The sequence below is a fragment of the Saccopteryx leptura genome, chromosome 2 (genome assembly GCF_036850995.1).
Source record: "Saccopteryx leptura isolate mSacLep1 chromosome 2, mSacLep1_pri_phased_curated, whole genome shotgun sequence".
NCBI lineage: Eukaryota > Metazoa > Chordata > Mammalia > Chiroptera > Emballonuridae > Saccopteryx > Saccopteryx leptura.
The window spans coordinates 11,767,718-11,785,132 of record NC_089504.1 but is presented as its reverse complement, the minus strand read 5'-3'; the positions used below and the strand labels follow the sequence as shown (position 1 = coordinate 11,785,132).

General features: G+C 51.2%; 1 protein-coding gene across 8 annotated transcripts in view; it reads right to left on the bottom strand.

Annotated features, from left to right (window-relative positions):
• Nucleotides 1-17,415, bottom strand: part of DENND1A (DENN domain containing 1A) — a 486,566-nt gene that overhangs the window by 63,424 nt on the left and 405,727 nt on the right. For all 8 annotated transcript variants that reach the window (XM_066367202.1, XM_066367200.1, XM_066367201.1 and 5 more), the window contains 3 exons: nt 4,294-4,398; nt 3,611-3,698; nt 1,616-1,656 (listed from right to left, as the gene is read on the bottom strand). In XM_066367202.1, coding sequence (XP_066223299.1) covers nt 1,616-1,656; nt 3,611-3,698; nt 4,294-4,398 — 234 coding nt within the window. The remainder of the gene's footprint in view (nt 1-1,615; nt 1,657-3,610; nt 3,699-4,293; nt 4,399-17,415) is intronic.

Genomic DNA, 17,415 nt, shown 5'->3' with positions numbered 1-17,415 from the left:
CTAGCACACAGAGGGGGCAACGAATGGTTATGAAGTGCCAGGCCCTGTGCAGCTCCCTGAGGGGCTGCCCCATGCCAGGCTCTGACAGTACTGAGCACGGGAGGGCCTACCTCCACCCTCAGGGACTGCAGCCCAGGGCGGGGTGCTCTAGGTGAGTAGCTTCGACCCGAGGTGATGGGAGCAGTACAGCCTGTGCACAGAGTGTGGGGACAGCCCATTGCCTGGAAGGTCAGAGAAGGATTGGGGGGATAAAACATCTGCCCTGGTCCATGAAGGATGAGCAGGGTTCATGGATTGGGGACAGGAAGGAGCACACACCACGGGGCAGAGGCTGAAAAGCCACGGTCGCCTGTGAGGAACAGGTCAGTGTGTCATAGGAGCGATGGCAAGCGGGGCAGGGAGGCCAGGTGGGGTCAGCTCATGCAGGGACAGGGTCAGGAGTCTGTACTCCAGAGGATTTTTAATCAAATCACATGATCAGATCTGTAGTGGTTTGGAAAGGTAATTCCCAACTGATTCGAGCAGAGAGAGAGAGACAGGATCCAGGGGATACACGAAAGAGTAAGATTCAGTAATGCAGTCATTGAGATTAAATTTCAGTACAATTTTTGGTAACTGCCTACATTAGAAATTGTGAGCTTTAATCAAAAAAACATTATAATGTGACCTAGAGAGCATTCTGTGTTGCAGGACAATATGAAATTTTTACCTACTCGTTTATTCCACACTGCTTTCCAAAATTACTCAGTATTCAATTTCAACGGTCCTTTGGAATAGTAAAACTCTCTTTATCAATCAATCAACAAGTCCTTATTGCGTGTCTATGACTTGCCAAGTGCCATGTTTGGCCATACCAGAAGAACAAAAGAAGCCTTTCACGGAGGAATGGCTTACTCTCAGCCAACGGCAGTCACTTTCAAGGGCCCCGCACTGGCAGTGGTGCGCTTGGCCCGCAAGCAGTGGAGAACACTTATCACATTATGCTGCCATTGCCTGTTTACGTGCCTGCCTCCTGCACAGCCGGGAGCTCCCCAGAGCAGGGCCTGTGTCTGCGCCCCACTGTACCCCGTCTCTGGGATGGCGCCCGGATCATGGGCCTCCAGTACACACTCGCTGATAAAGCCACGTAAGAGAAAGGCAGGGATCTGAATTCTTTAGTGGATGCTGAAGCCCTAAGCACCTGAACTCGAACAAAACGAGAAACTGTTCACAACAGTACGGGGATGAAAAGGTCTCTCAGCGACGTGTTCTCGGCTGGGAAACACTGCAGCATAGGAAGAGGGCCATAGCTTTGGTTTCCCCATGAAAATGTCCCAGTTACACTGGCCCTACAAGGAGACACCCAGAAATGCTCTAGGGTGATGACACCCGTTTGCCATGCTTTGGGCAGCGTCCTGGGGTAAGGCAGCTTCTCCTGGCTCTCCTCACCCTCACGGGGGATGGCTTTGGACAGTCTCATCCTGCCAGTCTCCACCTGGCGTTACAAACAAAAGCATCTTTAGCTGACAGAATGGAGTGCCCCAGGCAGAAAGACGGCCTTGTGGGTAGCGGGAAGCGCAGGGCTGCCAGGAGGATGCGGAGGGGCCCAGGTGGCTCGGCGGGGCTGCACACTTACCCGGACCGTGGAGAGCCACTGGTGGTAAAGTCTATCGCTACCTGGGGAAAGAGGAGGCAGAGCAGTGGTCATTAAAGCAGTTACGTGCACCAGGAGTTTCCCCAGCTGCTTTCAGTATGCAGGCCTGGGAAAGTTCCAGATCGGGACACATGGAGGCTCCCATGCCCGACTCTGAGCTGATCCCATCAGTGCCCTGAGAGCAAACCACAGCCTTCCCCATGGCCCACTGGAGACAAGGCAGAGCCCTGGGCTCACTGCTTGTCCCAGCTCCCCCGGCCCCTGTGCTCCACCCTGAGTTACCTTTCCACGGGACCTTAAGCTCCAACTGCGAGGAGCTACCTGGCGCTTCCCGTCTATGCACCCCTCGTACGCGCTGTCCTGGTCCCTGGCCACCGTTCCCTGCTCTTTCCACTCAGTGCACTCAACCACCAGCTCAGATGTCATCTCCCCTGTAAGCTCTCTTCATCTGAATAGCCCTCTAAAACAGGTAACTCTCATTCAGAAGTCCATTTTCTCTAAAGTCTTGTGAGCCAGCCCACGGCGGGAAACACAGGGACGTGCGTCCCAGGCTAAGCACACTGACTCAGTTCCTTTAGGAGAGCAGGGGGAGAACAGGAGGAAGAGGAAGGGGAAGGGGAAGAAAAAGAGGAGAAGAGGAAGGGGAAGAGGGGAAGAGGGAGGGAGGGCTTTCTCAGCACGCACTTGGCACTGAACGCACTTGCGTAGTGACAGGGAAAGAAAGGAGGAGTTGTTAGGGAGCTTATTCATGGTCTCACGTGGGATAAGGAGGTCTTATCAGTCAACAGCTTTGCTGGATGCTCCAAATGACTTGGCTTGCTTTAGCAATACATCAAGTGCATCTTCTCCTCAGAACAGATATTCATTCAACTGTTAGAACTACTCAAACCTATCTCCTAAGGGAAGCTCTACACAGTGAGAATTTAGAGCCCCGTTTTAATTGCGCTAAAACCTGTTTCTACCCCTTTCCCTCACTGGTTTAACTTGCGTTTGTCTTTAGTTAGGCACCTCTCTCTCCCACAGACTCAGAGCTCCCTGAGTGCAGAGGTGGTCCCCCCACTTCCCAGCCACAGGGCTCCGAACACAGCCTGCTCAGGAGACCCCTCCAGGCAGCAGGCCATGGGGCCTCGTAGAAAGTTTTGTGAGCGGATGTCTCGCCTGACTCTATGAGTGGATGGATGGCTAGTTGGACTGGCAGCACAGTCCAGACCAGACACACCCAGCAGTAAGAGGAGGCCAGCAGTACGATTATCATTATTTTGCTTTTAGGGTTTACTTTGCTGCCAAAGATGGGGGCTTGGGGACTTGGAAAGAATGCGGGACAGGGAGTCAGGAGGCAGGTCAGCCACTAACAGCTCTCTGGGCCTCAGATGCCCCCTCTGAAACATGACAGGACAATCCCTCCAGCCATAAAGGCATGTAGAGACCGGGCACTCGGATGATTTCCAAATTTTAAAGAAACACTTATGAGCAGCGATCCTGCGCCAGGGTCTGTCCTGGTGACCGCACAGCCTTTCCTGTGGACTCTTGACTTAACTGTAACAGGAATCCCGGGGGCAGGCACTGCACTCCCGTGCGGCAACAGGCACGTTTCAGCAGGAAGAGGTGCCATGACTCATCCAGGGTCCCACTGCTACTAAGGAGGCAGCGGAATGCTGATCTGAGTCTCGGTCTCCTAATTTGACACCTTGTCTGTCTCTACCGCACCATGCGGGCTACCATGTTTGACCAGACTCTCCCTGACGCTGCCCGTCCCAGGGAAGCAGCTGACCCCAGCACAGAGGGTTTCAGGTGGGCCAAGTGTATGTCATCAGAAGATGAACAGAAAGCCCTTAAGCACTTTGTGGCCAGGGCCGGACTCAGTTTCTCCGTTACCCTCAGGGAAGGACACATGAAGTCACCGCCACTCCTCACCGAGCACACCCTAATGCCACACACCAACCTGCAGCGCAGGAAGGAAAAGGATGCGCTGCTCACCTGCATACTCGCCCATGTTGATCTCCTCTTCAAAAACGTCACTGAAACCTTCGCCGGAATTGAGAAGGTCTAATCTCCCATCAATAAACTACAGAAGGAGAGAACAAAAGACAGTGTGCACAAAGAAGCAAGGGAGAACACCGCTCAGTGGGCACCTTGGTGAATGACCAAAGAACAGCCACATTTGCCAAGACAGGAAAGGGCTTTGGAACTGCGAGTTTCAAAATCGAGTTTCGCCCACCAGGCAGTGGCGCAGTGGATAGAGCATCGGCCTGGCTTAAAACCCAAGGTCGCTGGCTCGAGCAAGAGGTCACTGGTTTAGCTGGAGCCCACCCCCCTCACCCAGGTCAAGGCACGTATGAGAAGCAACCAATGAACAATTAAAGTGCCAAAACTACGAGTTGATGCTTATCTCTCTCCCTTCCTGTCTGTCCCTCTCTCACTTTCACCCTAAAAAAACAAAACAGAACAAGAGTTTCTAAAACCTGGCTGCACGGCTATGACAACCTGTAAAACCACACGGCACATTTGCAAGGGTCTGTCTGGTTGCAAGCACCCTCCTCACCCGACCCCCTCCCCAGACGCTGAGCCGTGCTGCAGCCTCAGCGCTCAGTGAAGACAGCTGCAGAAAGCCCCGCGAGATGCAGGCACCCGGACGGGGCCCAGCGAGGGAGGCCAGGCACCTGCTTGAAGAGCTGCAGCTGTGTGGCGTTCTGCAGGAACTGCCTCATGGCTCCGGAGCGATAGTGGGACACGAAGGCTTCCTCGCAGAAGGTGATCGGCTCCTCCTGGGAAACAGAGCAGGGAGAAGCATGGTTAGAGAAATGGGGTGTAGGGGGCAGTTCTCAAACTCGGCCAGGCACTGCTTCCACACCTGCTAATTACATTAATTAGGTTCGCATCTACCTGGTGAAGTGACTGTTATCCTCGATGGCATTCTATTCTCTGTGTCAGAGAGGAAGTCATCCCCCAAAGTCAGAGCTGGTAGGAGCCAGGGTGAGAAACAAAGGCAGGATTCCACCCCCCTCACTCCCACCCCTACCCCACCCCCAACCCCTTTGATGCCACACGGGTCCTCCAATGTGATGATTTCCAAGCTTCTCACTTCCGGAGGCAGAACCTTTCTTCAGAGAGCACCTTAAGCAGACGGAGCCCTGCTGCACAGAACAGCCAGCCGCCCTGGCGGGTGCCGGCAGTGCTAGCTGCGCGCCCCTTGCTTGGAGGTCTTCCCTCCCCCACCCCACTCCAGGCACCTTACAGTCCCTGAGGCGTCAGCTGTGGAGCACGATTTGAAACCATTTACCCAGTGATTTAACCAAGACCAAATGATAATTTTAAAATAATTATTTATGTGTAAAAGTAGGAATGATCAAAAATAAAATTTATCATCTCCTCAATTTTGTGCTTATGCCGTCTGATAAGGAAGTTTGCTTTTACCAAACTACATTTTATGAGTCAAGAAAATGACACCTTAAGTTTAAAATAATGTCCCCTCTTGTAGTCAACACCTCAATCCTTCTTTGAAGGTGTCTGGAGTGTTCATCTACACAGACAGGCCTTTAATTTTAATGGTGTGGTCTTAATTCTGAAAGATTAGACTTTCACAGCCTGCACCGAGTTAAAGGTACTCCTTGCTTCACAGACTTGGTGGCAAACACAAAGATGTCTGAAGCTCCACTTTTATCCTGTTTTAATGAGTTACATAAGTGCGAAATTTACTGTCTAGCTGCTGTAAATTTCAAGGGTTCCTCCTGCTTACATCTAGCCAATATTAGCTCAGCAACTGGGCAGACTTATTGCACAAGGGCTGCAGGATGACCCAAAAAATGTTACGGTGAGAGAAATATTTATTTTTATACAGCTACGCCCCTAATTTTACAAAGGACCGGAGGCAGCTTACAGGAGCACACAGAACAAAGAAAAAAAAAAGAAGGCAGAGTTGGAAAAAACAAATATATAAAATGTAATTATTTGGAAAAATAGTATCCAGATATGCAGGTCCTTCATGATTTCTAAAATTAAGTTACACAATCAGCCCTGAGCTTCTTGGCTGTTGAAGCCAGAAGGGAAACAATGCAAACTTGACATTGTCCGTGAGAGAAAAGTGCACACCAGGTCCTCGGGAAAGACAGAGTTCTTGTGCTGTGTATCGCCTGGTGTGGCTTTATGCCTCCCCTAGTAGCTACCAGTTAGTGACGACCAAGGGAAGCCCAGCAGAACACCGTCCTGTGGCCTGAAGTTTTGCTTCTTACCCTTGGGACCAGGACAGAGCAATTAATTCTCTCTCCAGGTGATCACGCACACAGGGGAACTCAGATGCTAGACGACTCCTAATAAACATAGTCAGCTCAGACATCTTTTGTGAGCTCCAAACCTAGGTCACCATCCCCACCTGAATGGTCCACTAGCACTTCAAATTCAAAATGGTCCAATCCCCCAGTTATTACCCCATTTGGGTTGTACCCCAAATCTGTTTTCCCTTCTCCCTCCCCTCTCCCTCTCCCATTCTTGCTTATCATTTCCCGGAGCTCCCCACAGGGGACTCTCAGCCTTCCAGTCCTTCGCGTTTTACCAGTGAAACGTCCCAGGCTTGTCCCTGTCCTCCATCCCACAGCTCTGGACAGGCCTGACTGCGGTGTAGAGGTGTAACTCCATGTCCCTCTCCTGTCTCATTCCTCCCAGTATCACAAATTCTTCAGGCAAAAGTGATTTCTAAAATGCAAACTGCATCATGTCACTGGCCTACTTAAGAAATTTGGTTGCAGAGATGTACATTTGTCTGATTATTTGATTAATGTCTACTTCTTCCACTAGACTACACGCTTTCTGTGGGCAGGAATGGTAACTGTTTTGCTTAATGTGCACTTAGCGACCTGTATGTCACATACACGGGACCCTGGGTGGGAGAGGAAATAAAAAGTCCTAGCTCCTTAGCTAGGCAAATAAACCTTTCCCAAGTGGACTCTCACTTTCTTTTGCAGAGTCCTTCTGTGTCCCTTCTGCTGTTTCCCATGAACCTTACGCTCCAAATGCACCTCCTAATCAGGTCATGTCCTGTCACACCCTCTTCCTTGCCTTCACCAGTTCTATACCTTCCACCTGGACTACCCTTCTCATAAGCACAGGTCTTCTTGCCGCACTCACTGACCCCTGCTTGGTGCTCCCACAGTGCTGGGTAATCTGTACCCATGTCCCCTGGACCAGGGTCTAGAGAGGGCATAGGCCCTGCTAGATTCGTCGCTGTACTCCCTGGGGACAGTGCAGAGCCCAGCCCCCAGTTAGCAGCTCAGGGATGTGGGGAAAAGAATTACAGAATGACCTTGACTCTGGTTCCTGTCACAGGAGCCCTGCGGTCTTGGTGGGGCTGAGGCATCGCTTGCCTGATGGGTAAAGAGGTCTCAGAGCATGATGCCAGGTGAGTGACACTGTGTCTGGGGAGTTCAGAGCTGCTCCTAGGAAATGCTCATTGAGTTGTTAGCATTCGCTCCTGGAGCTTTGGCCCAGCATTGCCAGGAAGGAGAAGTCTGCTGAGGGACCAATAAATGCAAGAGTCTGCAACCAGATTTGTAGGTGAGGGTCGCCTGGGGCAGGATTTAGCTGCAGAGAGCAGAAGGAATCTCATCTTTAAGGAGACATGAACATTTTGGGCCTGTTGTCTTCTTACTGAAGGTGACATCCCCCTGGATCAGATATCTCGTCATAAGTACAGACAAAAGGACATTGGCATGGAGGGGAAAGATTCAGGGGAAATGTGACAATGGGGACTTTTACTACAAAGAGCTTGAAGAACAGCATCAGCCGTGTCAGTCGACGTGGAAACAAGTACTAGTACCCAGTGCAGTGCGACTGCGGTGGGGCGGGCACAACATGTCCGCAGGAGTCGGAAGAGGCGAAGGCAGCAGGTCAGGAAATGTGACAAGTGGGCACATGACAGCAGAGCCTGGAGGGTGCATAAGAATTAGTGAGCAATCCCACCCTTTCAGGGCCCTGTTCTATCCCAACTCCGCCGAAGGCAGTGACACTGTCACCCAGAGTCCTGTATAAAGGTCTGCACGGCAACAGGCACAGAGGGCGTGTTTCCCTGGAGCTACTCACCTTTTAAAAAATGACAATAATGAACATTTCACCTAATCTTTACAGAATAACTGCGGCAAAGTAATTTGCCCAAGGTCACATAACCTGTAAGTGGCACAATCGGGGTTTAGTACCCTAGCGGCCTCCAAAGCCCGGTTGTAGCCACCATACCCGTGGCCCACTGTGGGCTTGGTTTTCTCTGGCCTCAGTTCTGTTTGCCCTTGGGCATCTGCTGGTGAGCAAGAGAGGCCTTTGTACAGGTGGAAGCTCTCAGGTTTTCCTGTTGGATGCTCCAAGTGCCAGCCATTTGAGACAAACTACTCCTGGGAGTAGGCAAGCCCGCTGGGATGGATGTTTCTGCACAGGCCCAACTCCAGGGCACGGAGCCATTGACATCAGCTTGTCCCGCCTCTTCCGGCAGGAAATGGCTGCCCACCCCACTTTCTGCAGCAGAGAGGAATAAGGCAAGGTGTATTGTCAATTCCCTCCTTCGTAGGAAGTGCTGATTTAGTTCTCTTGTTAGGCTGATCAACCCTTTTGTCTTCTAGGGGACACTTTAGGAGCTGAGGCTACTGGATAATAGTGACATTAATTCAGGAATGTCAGGCTGTGAGCATTCAAGCTTAGATCGAATTAGTAGAGTTTTCCATCTATGACCTAAAGGACAGTTAAATGCAGCTGCTTAAACCTATCAAGGACTTTGTTACAAAAAAGCAAGGTTTACTCTCAGATTATCTTCTTGACATATGGAATCAACTGAAAACACCATTATTAATGAGTTAGTCTTTGTTACCAGGTGAAGCTGGCAATTCCACGGTTTTCTGGTATTTACAGAAATAAATGGATTTTACCCACAACACTGTGGGTATTGGCATAAAAATAAAATCTTCCATCAGATTCTTCAGCAACTTCCCTTGTTCTGCTGATCCACACTTAAATTATTAAATTCTTACTTTCCTTCACAAATTTAATTTTTTTTTTCTTGCAAGAGAGAGAAAGACAGGAAGGAAGAGAGATGAGAAGCATCAACTTGTAGTTGCATCACTAGTTGTTCACTGATTGCTTCTCATACGTGCCTTGACGGGGGGGGGGGGGCTCAGCTGAGCCAGTGACCCCTTGCTCAAGCCAGCTACCTTGGGTTCAAACCAGCGACCTCGGGTTCAAGTCAGTGACCCCCACTCTCGAGCTGGTGATCCTGCGCTCAAGCCAGATGAGCCATCGCTCAAGCTGGTGAACTCCGGGTTTCAAATCCGGACTTTGGCATCCCAGGTTGATGCTCTATCCACTGTGCTACTACTCCCAGGAACAAATTAAATTTTTCTCAAAATTTTCTGTGCACATTTACTCTGAGCCTAAGAAAAAGAAAAGGTGTCCTCTCTTTATAGACATATATGTGGCTAATTTTAGAAGAATCATCCATCCAAACATTTTAAAAATGCCTACTATGTGCCAGGCTCCATGTTAGGAGAATACAAACATGAATAAAATATAGTTCCGCTTAGTGATACTCATCATCCAGTGAGGGGTCCGGAGTGGGTGAGGGTGTGGATGATAAAAAAAATGGCAGAATGTTATGTTCATAGCAGCGTTAGCCAAAAGATGGAAACAGTCCAAGTGTCTACAGATAAATGGATAAACAAAATATACATACAATGAAATATTATTCAGCCTTAAAAAGGCAGGAATTCCGGGCATAGGCTACAATACAGATGACCCTTGAAGACATTATGCTAAGTGTAATAAGCCTGTCACAAAAGGACAAACACGTCTGATTCCACCATAGCTAGAGTAGTCAAAGGCATGAGACAGAAAATAAAATGGTGGTCGCCGGGGGCTGGAGGGAAGAGAACAGGGAGCTATTGTTTAATGTGTACAGAGTTTCATTCTGCAAGATGATACAAGTTCTGGAGAGATGGGTGGTGGTGATAATGGCACAACATGAATGTACTTAATGCCACTGAACTGCACACTTAAAAATGGTTAATGCAGCAAATTTTATGTTAATGTATATTTTTCCATAATTAAAATTTTTTTTCTTTAAATCAAAAGAGAAAAGAATGACAGACTGTCTATAATTGTGGAAGCTGAGCAATGGGTACTTGGCAGTTCATTTATTTTGCAAGAATTAGAAATTTTCTATAGTAAAAAAGAAAAGCTCCTGTTCTCAAGGAACCCTGCCTAGTTTGGGGAACAAATAATGACAGAACAGCGTGACAACTGGCACAGCAGAGGGCTGGGTTTGCTATTTTTGGTAAAAGCATCTCTGAAAAACTTAAAACATGTTTTTGTTGTTGTTTTCTTTTTTTCTTTTTCTTTTTGGACAGAGACAGAGAGAGAAGAGAGTCAGAGAGAGGGACAAACAGACAAGAAGGGAGAGAGATGAGAAACACCAATTCTTTGTTGTGGCTCCTTAGCGGTTCAATGATTGCTTTCTCATATGTGCCTCGATCAGGGTGTGTGGGGGGAGCTACAGCAGAGTGAGTGACCCCTTGCTCAAGCCACTGACCTTGGGCTTCAAGCCAGTGACCATGGGGTCATGTCTATGATCCCAAACTCAAGCCAGTGACCCCGCACTCAAGCTGGTGAGCTCGTGCTCAAGCTAGGTGAGCCCACGTTCGAGCTGGCAACCTCAGGGTTTCGAACCTGGGTCCTTCGTGTCCCAGACCGATGCCCTATCCATTGAGCCACTGCCTGGCCAGGCTAAAACATGTTTTTTAAAGTTTGATCCATTTAAGGTAACAATATGGTAGGGACAAAACATGCCTTGGTATCAGAGAGACCAGCACTTGATGTTTGCTTGCCCCTGACCACGTGACCGTACAAGCTACGTGACCTTAGGTGACTTGTCTGTCCTCATCTGTAACAATTAGTGCTAGTCCATCTCACAGGATTGCTTGGAAGATTAAAACAGATTACAACAAGGAGATACCTCACATATATTTTCCACAAATAGTCGTTTTCTTGAGGATTAGACTGGGTTTTCCCAGGGGAACCCCCAGTGCAAAGCGAACATGCAGGAGGAAAGGGCCGTGAAGCACAACAGTGTCAACTTGAAATACAAGGCCTTCTTTCTTTCATGCTCTCTCTCTAGACCCCTCATGGTGTTTTTAAAATTGACTATGTAAAGAAAAACAAAAATTTAGATTATTAGCATGAGTTTTACTGTTCTGCTTTATATTGTGCAATGCCAGTTTTAAATGCTAACATATGTGGAGTCACATTCTGTAACGCGTATATGTGTTTGTATTTTGTTCTTACCAGACGGGAAATGCTGCATAAAAACCAACTCCACTCTTTTTCTTTCACTTTTTGACTTGGGCCCATTCTCCTCACGTTCTCTACCTTAGCCTCACTGAGCAAAAGGACAAGGAGCTGGGGACACCCATCCCTTCCTCTCCCTCTATGTCACCATTTCCACAGTCAACGCCTGGCTAGTACGTGGAAGTAACGCAGTAACAAACGTGGTCATTCGTGTTTCTGAGAACACACTGCCTTCTTTGGGCATGGACGCAAGCTCTGGTTCTAGTCCCTTAGCCTCCTGGGGCTGTCGGCGCCCCACACAAGCTCTGGTTCTAGTCCCTTAGCCTCCTGGGGCTGTCGGCGCCCCACGCAAGCTCTGGTCCTAGTCCCTTAGCCTCCTGGGGCTGTCAGCGCCGCACACAAGCTCTGGTCCTAGTCCCTTAGCCTCCTGGGGCTGTCGGCGCCCCACACACTCAGTGGGGGACATGAACACGTTTACCTTGCTAGACTCCCCCTCATCGTGCGTGTGGAGCACCCTGCCGTGGGGAACCTGGCAGCTGCGCTGGGACTGCAAAGGTCCGCAGAGGAGCACATTTACTTGTACCTCTTCCACGCATGCGTGAACTCCACTGTCCAACTGCACCTCACGTACCAAGTACAGGTTCACAGGTGAATTTGTTGAGACTTTCAGGACGTGACAGCAGAGCATTAAACTGTGTGCAGGGCCCCGTGACTGCGCGATCGCACACTGGCAGGGCCCCGTGGCTGCGCGGTCGCGCACTGGCAGGGCCCCGTGGCTGCGCACTGGCAGGGCCCCGCGGCTGCGCGGTCGCACACTGGCAGGGCCCCGCGGCTGCGCACTGGCAGGGCCCCGTGGCTGCGCGGTCGCACACTGGCAGGGCCTGACCAGGTCTCACAGGCTGAATGCTCAGCAGGGACTCTGGCGCTTGGCTCGGCTTGCCATCCGACCCCACAGCTCAGAGCAGCTTCAGGGAGCTTGTGGGTTGATAGGAGTGGGCTTCTAAACTCTGGAGCACAACCCTAGGGCTCTTTGTGACCTTCCGTGGCTGACTTTTCTTGCTTATGACATCTCACCCACCTTGTCCACACCTATTTGGTTTCAGAAATTCTGGAGTGCCAACCGCTCCCTAACCCCTTTGCGCGCTCTCACCCCTCTGGCGTCTCTCTCGTGTTACCTCTGTGAAAACCTCGCCTGACACCTTCAATGTCCCTACACCCAGTTCCTCCTCAATGTCCCTACACCAACGTGTCCTTTGCCCAGCCACTGCAGGGAGAGACAGAGGGACAGTGGGACACACAGGGCTGAGTACCAGTCCTACTGCTCCTGTGTGCGAGCGAGGCACCTCACATCCTACAACACAGGGAAAGCCACCTGCCTCAGAGCACTGCTGGGTCACACAGGAGAGAACCGACGGAGAGGTCAGGAGTGCTCCACCTTGGCCGCGCACTGCAATCCCCAGGGGCCACTTGTCAAGTCCCCAGTGCCAGGGAGTTTCTAAAACTCCCCAGGTAACTCCAATGTGGTCAAGTCTGAGGACCGCTGGTGTAGGTAGAAGGGACTAGCATGGTGCCTACACAAATCAATATTCATTTTTTTAAAATTTCAGAATAAAGAAATAGAAGAAAGCTGCCAGGGAAGCCGGCCCCATTTATCACCAACAGTCCCAACCCCATTCCATTTTGTTTAAATACCTTAAAATTCCTAATAAAACACTCAAGTCATTCGCCAAAGCGCAGCACAGCCAGGAACCTTGCTCGTTAGTGTGAAGGGTGCTTCCACAGCCTCCCCTGGGCAGCCAGTACCGCCCCACTGGCCACGTGAAAATCTCCCTCTGGTTTTCTCCTCCGGCCTCGGCACCACTCCCGGAACGGAGTCCGAAGGCCAGCCCCTTGCAGCGTTAGCTGGGGTGGCTGCAAGGAAACAGAGTGAGCTCCAGCCGACACAGAAAGGCTTAGCGTGGTGTCCGGCCTCGTGATGCCAGACCCTTCCTGGGAGGCAGGACGGGAGAGAGCGAGGGTTGGGACAGCAGGATTAGATGACAGGAACTCCGGGTTAGCCGGAAGCGGGCAGGAGTTTAGGGAGAAGGCACCCAGAGTTAGCTGAGCACTTGCTCTGGGCCAACCTGCACCCCATGCTCACCAAACCCTCGCCAGAACCTGATGTTAATACATGGCTCCCATTTTACAGATGAGGAAAGAAATCCCACACAGGTGAGTCCCAAGGCCCCAGAGCCAGTGGGTCTGAATGACTTCCACGTCCAAGTACTCTCTTCCCCCACTGTCAGAGGTACAACATCTACACTGGAAGACCGCTGGGGTGGATTTGGGAAGGTGGTCGCTTTATGGCCACAGTCTGATGCCTCTGGCAGGGCTGGACCAAGCCATGCTTTGGGCTGACAGGACCAAGGCAGCTTTCTGAACCATTTCCGTGGTAGCCCAGGCATGCCAGGGACAGACTCCCAGCCGGGCCCTTGTCACTGTAACAAGCTCTAAACAAAGAATCAATGTGTTATTGTGGAGCTGGCTCACTGTTCGGATGATTTAAGTCAGGGGAAATGTGGGTGCCTGACAAAAGCTACTCCGATGATTTGCAGGGGCAGGGACAGCCAGGCTGACAGTATTTGCCCGTTCTGGCCAGCTGCTCCGGTATTGACAGAAGCCCCCACACACACTTGCTAGATTACAGTAAAGACATTCAAATCACAGGCGCGGCGGCCCACGCCTCGGCTCCTCTGTGCCAGCAGCCCCTTCCTTTTGCATTAACCGAGACACACAGGGAGAAGTCAGGAAATTCTGATTAACGCAGGGCGGGCAGAGGAGCGGGGAGGCCTGTGGAAGCCAAGGAGACACAATGAAGTGGCTCTTCATGCATACTAGCTTAAGATTTTCTTTCCATAAGAAATGCAGATGGGAGCCAGCTCTACAGGGAACGCAGGTGCAGTGATTAAAACCAGCTACCTCACTGAGCGCCGACTCCGTGCTGGGTGGTTTTACATGCATTATCTCACTTGGTCTTCACGGCAACCCTGGGGTTAGTGTCGTTAGGTTCTCCATTTTACAGACAAGGAAATCGAGGCTCCGAAAGGTGAAGTCACTGCCTGAAGTTGCAGAGGGTCAGTGACAGAGCCAGTGCGCCACAGTCTCTCTGGCCCTGGTGCTCAGGCCACTCACTATTATTATTATTATTATTTAATAATTTATTAGGATGTAGCATTTATTTATTTTATTTCTTTTTACAGAGTCAGAGAGAGGGATAGATAGGGACAGACAGACAGGAATGGAGAGAGATGAGAAGCATCAATCATCAGTTTTTCAGTGCGACACCTTAGTTGTTCATTGATTGCTTTCTCATATGTGCCTTGACCGTGGGCCTTCAGCAGTCCAAGTAACTCCTTGCTCGAGCCAGCGACCTTGGGTTCAAGCTGGTGAGCTTTGCTCAAACCAGATGAGCCCGCGCTCAAGCTGCCGACCTTGGGGTCTCGAACCTGGGTCCTCCGCATCCCAGTCCTACGCTCTATCCACTGCGCCGCCGCCTGGTCAGGCTGCCACTCACTATTCTTTCTCTTTGATTAAGAGAAACGAACACAAGGTAGTATTTGACTTATCAGCTGCCATCAGGGCTGCTCTAGCAATTCAAAGCGATGTCTCATGTGGCATGATGAAGAGAGGGGCTCTGGAGAAGCGAGTGTGACTTCTGACTCCACTACGTGCTTGCAGAAGCCATCTCACCTCTTGGAGCCTCATTTTTCTCACTCATACGCTGGAAATAATAACCCCTGCATTGTGCTGTAAGCATTCAGTGCCATCAGGGGGCCGCGGCTGGCCCCAGGGGCGCTGACACGGGGGGCTGGCGGCCAGCCCCTGCCGCAGCACAGCCGCGGCCCCCTCCCCAGCACGGAAACCACTCAAACGCAGGAGACTCCAACACCAAACTCCTCCCGCTCAGCCGCCTCCGCTTTCCTTTTGCTCACTACCACTGATAGCCGGAGCATGGGTTTTGCCACAATGACTGCTGCATTCCAAAGTCCCAGGACAGGATGGGCCAAACTGGTTAGAGAAGAGTGAGAAGACTGTTTGAGAGAGCATACTGAAGAGAGGGTGGGTTTGGAGGACCTGGTGGACCCTGGGAGAAATGTAAACCTAAAGAGTGACCAGCAGGAGAAGAAGCGTTAGCTGTAGCAATGGGTTATGGGCCTTGTGGCTCCAAAGGCTAAAGGACATGGAGATAAAACGCAAGCACAGGTCAGTCTGCGTTGTGAGGAGAAGATGGACACGCTGCCCACAGCCCCCGGTGACATGGCTCTTTCCACACACTGATCACCCAGCTCACTCACTGGGCTCACTATGTATGATCCCTGTTCAGGGCCAATCTCCAGAGTCTGGACGGGGCTGGGTGCCCAGGAGGCTTCATTTTTAGTGATGAACAAACAGCACTGTGAAGGGGAAAGGGCACAAGGAGAAAAGTCAAAACACCGACTTGGCCTTGATTCCCTTTCCCTGTCTAGGCCTCAGTTTCTTCATCTGTGAAATGGGAAGGTGCTGAGCTGGAAAATCTTTAGGTACTTTCTAATGCTAACACTGTTGGTTCTAGATGCAGAAAGGGCCCTTCTTTACAAGGTCTCCCATAGCCCCTCACAGAGAAATGTGCCCCGATAAACGGCCCTCAGTGCAAGGCTGGGAACAGAGAATGAACTGTGTGGGAATGACAGGGCTTAGTGTGTCTGGAACATGGGCTAAGGCCCTAGACCTCCTGTGACCATTTTTTTCATTCACCAAATGGGGGAGATACTTCCTACATCACAGCTATGTGGGGATCAAGAGTGACTCAGGTCAAGTGCTTAGCTCAGGGCTCGACTCCTAGAGAAGCTAAAAAGTACCAGTTTTCTACCCAAATAATGGCAGTTCTCTTCCAGTGGTTGAGTTCAAGCAGCCCCATTTCAGGGTGTGTGACACGCACCACCCACCCCAGACACAGCCTGGGTCAGCGGGGCCAAGACCGTGACTCAGAAAAAGGAGAAAAGGGACCACCGCACAGCTGCCTTCCACGGGGCCCCTGCCATGGGCCAGGTGGCAGGCACAGGACACCTGTGGTTGGAGGTTGGGTCAGTGTAATGACTCTCCTGAGAGGCTCTTGGTCTTCATCGTACAGAGGAAGGGGATGTGACTTGTCCAAGGCCACAGAGCTGGGAAGAGCCAGAGCTGTACTCGAGGTCAGTTTTGTCTGACCCCACAGACCAGGCAGGCTCCTGCCCCCACATCCCATAGAAGTCTGAGCATGCTCAGTTGGCCAAACACATTTTTTCTCTGGGTTTTCAGGAAATTCTAGACACAACAGATAATTACCCACAAAAAAAATGTCCTTTTGCACATAATGCAGCCTCAGACCGAGGAGTCTGGTTTCTAGATCAGGAATTGCCAGGGGGTTCCAAAGAGGTTCAGTTCGGCCCAGAGCTCTATGAATGAGGAAGCAGGGAGCCTCTGTGAGCCTCAGTTTCCTCATCTATAAACTGGGGTTATATATTAATTATTGCATATTGAGAGGTTTGAAATGACACAATCTTGGTCAAGGGGCCGATACTGAGGTGCACACACCAGGTGCTCAGGGGAGGCTACTGTCCTAACGGCTCTTTCAGATGCCCCTCGAGGGCAGGTGTTATATCTTGTTGAACCCTCTGCCCCTATCATTCAACAAATCCCTGTGACTGACGTGCTGGGAGAGCACAGCCAGGGTGACGGTGTTGGGGTGGGGTGGCTCCGAAGGGAGCCCACAGGAGAAAGGTGACATGAAGACCGAGCTCCCAGGGGGCGCAGGCCCTTTCTAGGTGGGGAAGCAGAGGCAGGCATAGCAGAGAGGTGGAGCCGGGACGAGGCACAGCACAAGGAGCTGGTGTCCCTGAGATTCAAGGGGCACATCATGGATGGGGTGAGGGGGACAGAGATGCTGATTCTCTCCTTTCTTATATGGGGGCATCTTCCCTGAGAGCCAGAGATCTGAGAAGCGGTGGACGCTGGACCCTTAGAATGCAGAAGTGCTGAGAAAGATGGAAAAAATAATGACTCAGCATGCGCTGGCAGCCTGCCCGAGTCACCGCCCAGCCCTGACAGAGCCCCCATGTCCGTGTCCGAGGAGCGAGCTGCACTCGCACGGAGACCTGCCCAAGGGGCTGCTGTACTCAGAGCCTCATCCTTGAACCCTGAACCTCGCTCCACAGGCCGGCCACTCCAGCAGCATTCACTCCGCCTCCCCTGGCTCCCGAGCCTGCAGATCCAAGAGGAGGATGCACTTGGAGAGGAGCCCCCCCCCCCCGTGTGACCCTGCGCTTCTTGCTTCTCGCCAGCCACAGCTCCTTGCTTCCCAGACCCCGGCGTTCCCCCATTCAGAGCCAGTGCCGGTTCTCCAGCCGGCTCCGTGGGTCCCCTGCCTCTGCGCATGCTGTGCCCTCTGCCAAGGAGTCTTTCTCAGGCTCTGA